Source organism: Drosophila santomea, chromosome 3L (assembly GCF_016746245.2).
Source record: "Drosophila santomea strain STO CAGO 1482 chromosome 3L, Prin_Dsan_1.1, whole genome shotgun sequence".
In the NCBI taxonomy this organism is placed as follows: Eukaryota; Metazoa; Arthropoda; class Insecta; order Diptera; family Drosophilidae; genus Drosophila; species Drosophila santomea.
Window position 1 is genome coordinate 14,663,382 of NC_053018.2, and position 5,525 is coordinate 14,668,906.

Consider the following 5,525-nt stretch of genomic DNA (forward strand, 5'->3'; position numbering starts at 1 on the left):
TTGGGCTTATCTTATTGAGGAGGCCACTGCGACGACAAGGAAGTCATTAGCAAAAGGTTAGCCGACGAACTAACCTCTTTCATGCTTCTTAAAGTAAAGTACAGATATTGCTAAGTAATTCTTGCTGGGAAAATTGTTTTTTTTTACTAAACAACTTTTTTCTCAAGCAAAGGCACAGAAATTGGAAGAAAACTGATAAAACTAATCTAAAATTTCATACTTCCGCTGAACTCTAACTTTAAATCAAATTTGTCTTTATTCGATGGAATCTCACATACTTATATATATTAGAAATATATATTCCAGCTCATGTCCGTTCAAAAGCAAAAGTTTTGTTCAACAAAAAAAGGAAACCAAATTTAAATGCAAAATGCAGTATAGAAATCAAAAGGGAAAAGTCAGCGAAAACTTTTTGGGAAAAAATTACAAGGGCATTCGCACTCAAAACAATGAATTCACTGCGGAAAAAAAGAGTTTTGCATAAATAGGATTAAACTATCTTAAATCGTTTCGAACTTTAATTTTAACTAATTTAACACATTTTATATTTTCTTTAATCCGCTTCAACAAATTGTTGATAGGGTTTAAGAGGCCACAAACGCATTGAGAATAAAATACTTTATAAAGCTTAATGCTTGCCAGTTGGTTGAAACGAAAGTGGGCATACATAATCTATTATCTATTGTCTATAAATTTCTTTCAGTGAACGGGTAGATGAAACGGCGGAAGGAAGCGAAATGAAATTTCTTCGAGAGTGAAGTGATATGCTTAAGCAGCAGCAACAAAGCCAAAAGTGAATGAAAGGCGGCGAAATAAATGAAAATGCAAAACGGGAAGAAGTTAAAAGTTTTGTAATAAGTGCAGCCAACAAAACCCAAGGGGGTGGTGGGCGGTAAGGTTATTGGGCGGCGTGTAGTAGATGCGTGGATGGTGGGTGGGTGTGGGTGGCAGGGTCACATCAAGTGCGACAGCTGCAAAGCCGCAACGCTATGGAGAAAACTTTGCTCCTGACAGCAACAACGGCGCAAAGTAAATGAAAAGACGTTAGCACAGTGTTGTTTAGTTGGGATTGTGGCTGCCTGCATTCTGATCCAGAACTGAACTTCATAATTCGTCTCGTTAGCTGAGGCATTTTGCGGCGCTAAGGGTACACAATATACTCGCCATTTAAATACAATGCATGAAATTCTGGTTTCTATTTAAGAGTTAGGTGAAAGGTAAAGTGCTTGGAAGCAATATGGAAAACTGGTACATTTTGCAAGGACATTTTATTCATAGGCTATCGTCGCTCAAATCCCCTACGCAAACTTGCACCTTAATCAAGCGCCAATTGTTGCAGATCCCCCTTTTGATTTCACTTCTAAATTTGCCACCCATGCAGAGCAATTTCTACCCACAATAGTTAACAGCATTGTTACACCTCTAAACGGTATACTTACACCCAGTCCTAGTGATACGACAGGGTATACTGTCATTTTGCAGATAAAACTCTATCAGAGCTGAGAATCCTATAACCTTTCCTATTTTAAAAAGCAGGAAAATGGTAAGAGACATTTCTTATCAGTTCTAAATATAATCTATATGCTTAACTGCGTGACATTGAAACCGATTTGCGGGGTATTTCGCAGTTGGTACCTTTGTTCTAACTGGGTCTTTTCGAGTATGCGGCAAAAGGTAAAAGCGAAGTTGCAAAAACCCGAAAACAAAAACCAAAATGTGAGCCCATACGATGTGGGGACTGCAGCACTACTGATATATGTGTATGTGAAGTACCAGAACCACCAGCACCACCAATGGACGCCTCCTGGTCGGGACCACTGCGGTTCATTAGCGGCTCCAAATGCGATTTGTTCGCAATGCAGGGGGGCGGGGGAGTGGGCGGCTTGGATGGACTGGGGGAGGTCAAGGGGGAGTTGATTCAAACTAGAACACATGAGCACGTAATTTAGTAGCCGCTTTAGCGCTTTTGTATGAAAATCGCAACGGCAGCGGCAACAAAGTCGCTGAAACTCCAGCAGCACACAGCAGAGATGGCATACACTTATTCCACCCAGCTCTTTAAAGATATATTTTTTTGGTAAGTAGTACAAATTATTCCAGCAAAAAACCAAAAACCAGGATAATTTTAATTAACCAACATAGCAACAATGTTTACTACAACACTATGTAGAAGGTCGGAAGTTATAATGATCGAACTATAGCTTTAAGACCATTTAAACATTGTTATTGGAATTTAATTCAAATTATCATAACTTTATGTTTGGTTTAAAATAAAGGGATTTTATGAAATAAAGTAAAATAAAAACTACATACTTTAACAAAACTATGGTTTTTCGTAATGTTTTATAATCATAATTTTTTAATAAACCTAATAGAGTCCTAGTCGGCATCACTGACACAGAGTCCCCACTCTAAACGAACTCTGCCTCCGAAACCCCCGCGTTGTTTATGGCCATGTGCCACATTGGGATCACATTCGGGCCACTTTTGTGTGTGGGTCCGGTTTTTGCCGTTAATTCCTTTTTATAAATAGCAAGCGATACAATACACCTCCGCCTCCCAGTTATCCCGACCAAGAAAAAAAAAACTCATTTTATTTGTTAGTTGGGAGGTTAGTCCAGGGCCAAAACTAATCAGCTTTTTCTTGGCCGACATGCAAAGCCTGAACTTGGATTGCGTCCGGCCCATTTGTGTCTTCTGCTTGGAATCTGTGTGAACATTTTCTTCAGTTAAATAAATTAGACATATCAGTTGAGATGGAGTTAAAAGAGTCAGTAGGGACTATTTAGTTTAATTAAATAATATAATATCATCGTCTAATCATAAATAAATCCTAAGACCACAATATTCTCATTGAGGTATAATACTCTTTTCTATAAAAGTTATATTGAGCTTTACCAATTCCAAAATGCCCAAACGCTACGGCTATCTATATGTTTTAGTATAGACAAGACAACTCGAAATTTATATTAAATCAGCCTAGTCAGATAACTGCAATCAATGGCTGATAGCAAATGAAAACAAAAATAAAACCACCTGATCGTTGCTTTGTTTCAAATTGATTAGAAATCGTATAAAGACTTAAGAATACAATAACACACAACCAGTTAGATTTGAATCATTTCCGATTTAATCGGGGCAGCTGATGGTTCCACAGTTAATTAGTGGCGCCTGGCCAAAAGGGCAGCCAAAGTCATCTTGGGATCAAACTTGGCATCGCCAGCCACGGAGATATCGGGCAGCTGGTTTGTAGCTATAAGAAAGAATTTTATAATTTAATAAAAATTTAAATACCTAACTTAATGTTACGAATAACAATTTATTATATGTCGTCAAATATCGTACACTCTCCTACATAATTTAAAAGATGTCATGACTATAAATTGCCAATAAAGTTTTATTTAGAAAAGTTTACTCCCTACGGAAATTAGTTTTCTTTTAAAAATAATTTCTACGGCTTATTGGAGCTATTACCTATATTCGATTTGTAAGTTTCCTTTAAAAATTAATTTCTACGGCTTATTGGAGTTATTACTTATTTAAATTGTGCAACACTCCTGGATCATCTAAACACTTTTTAAAACAAGACTACTTACCCTTATCCTCAGCATCGGAAGCCACGGACATATCGGGAACCTGAACGGGGATGGCTCCGGATACCATGGTCAACTTAGGCAGAGCCTTGAGTCCGGCAAAAGCCTGCTTGGGCGTGTCATCACCATCGGAGGCAACGGACATGTCGGGAATCAGATCGGCATCGGCGTGGGTCATGATCTCCACTGGCTCGCCTCCGGAGACCTTGGTCAGCTGGGGGAAGGTCTTGAGACCAGCAGCACGGGGGATAATCTGCACTGGCTCGCCTCCGGAGACCTTGGTCAACTGGGGCAGGGTCTTGGCGGCATGGGTCTTGACCTCCACTGGCTCGCCACCAGAAACCTTGGTCATTTTCGGGAGAGATTTGAAACCGGAAACAGCCTGCTTGGGCGTGTCATCACCATCGGAGGCAACGGACATGTCGGGAATCAGATCGGCATCCATCTTGGCAATGGCACCGGCGATCCTGTCCAGCAGCGGCTTCTTCAGACCAAAGGAGGCGCGCTTGGGAGTTTCATCAGCATCGGAGGCCACGGAAATGTCGGGGATTAGACCGGCGTCAGCCTGGACAGACATATCGGGGATCTCAGCGATCATGGGAGCGCCGACCTTGGCGACCTTGGCGATCGGGGCGACCTTGAACTCCTCGGTACGCCTCCTGGGCGCCTCATCGGCGTCAGTGGCCACCGACATATCGGGCAGCACACCCGCATCGGACTGGACAGACATGTCGGGTACGGCGACGGCGTCGGCCAGGACGGACATATCCGGAATCATGTTCTGGAGTAGGGTCTGCATCTTCTGGACAATGGCTAAGCGTATAAAACAACAATAATATATGTAATAGAATTACTTGGTGTTACTTAGAATTTATAAGAAGAAAGAACGCAATAGTTATGTTTCTCGACTATCAGATACCCGATACTTTGGGCGGCTTGTGCGCACTAGAATGAGCGTGGGATTTTTTAAATAAACAATAAACGGACGGACAGTCAGGCGGACACTCGGCTAGTGATCCTGATAAGATCAGAAACGCTTTATTCTACCATTCAGTAGGGTTGGCTTTTCAAAGATTCTAGTATATCCATTTACTTCTGGAGTAACTGGAATAAAAAGCTTTAGTTCATTTGAGTTCATTACCTTGTCTAGACATCTGGTGATTAGTTTTGGGTTATTCCCATTCCAATGTCAAATCTGCTTTTGATAGCATTAGTATAAAGAACTGGCAAACTTTTATTATTTATTTCATTAATGACTACTTCATTGTTCACCATTATATTATTTCACCAATCTAAGATAATTTGTTTCTGTTTAAGAAAAAGCGCCATAAAATAGGTGTCTTTCTGTTGAAGTCGTTCTATCCAAATGCTAACCGAAATCCATGCAGTGCCTTGTACCACCTTGTATTACTCATACTGACTCTTACCTTCCATCTGGGGCAGATTGTGGGTGGATCGGATCTCGTAGGCCACAAAGTGCCTGGTGGGTGGTGTGCGTGGTACGATGCCACCGCTGACCAGCGGCAGGATGAGGAGGGCGCAAACGGCGAAGTATTTCATGGTGATGTCTCAAATTCGACTGAACTACGCGGCCACTTGAAGAGAGGTTATATAGCGGCCTTATCTGGCCACTGGCTTCCTTATTTACGGCCCGATCGAGGTAGACCTCTCCAGATTAGATTCCAAGACGAAAAGTGCGAAAAGAGCAGCGGATTTGGTGGTACCTTGTAAATCTTTACCGGTGGTTCACACAAAACGGGAAGTATTGAATTCAATAACGTGGCCATTAGCAGAATTGTCATCGCCCTTTCGAAATATTGTTTATAATCTTTTCTGTTAAAAATGTGCAATTTTCTATTTCTCAACTAAGAAAATTTTAGGTAATGATATTAGACATGAATATCTTTGGTAAAATAAATAAAAATAAAATAT

At 40.8% G+C, this 5,525-nt stretch overlaps 1 protein-coding gene across 1 annotated transcript; it reads right to left on the reverse strand.

The window, feature by feature from the left end:
- Positions 1-3,043: 3,043 nt before the first annotated feature.
- On the reverse strand, positions 3,044-5,185 carry LOC120449640. The gene is made up of 3 exons (XM_039632233.2): positions 5,021-5,185; positions 3,597-4,406; positions 3,044-3,253 (listed from the first exon to the last, which is right to left on the reverse strand). Exons 1-3 carry the CDS (start codon positions 5,151-5,153, stop codon positions 3,162-3,164), a joined length of 1,035 nt encoding a protein of 344 aa, XP_039488167.1. The 5' UTR covers positions 5,154-5,185; the 3' UTR covers positions 3,044-3,161.
- Between the last annotated feature and the right edge of the window lie 340 nt (positions 5,186-5,525).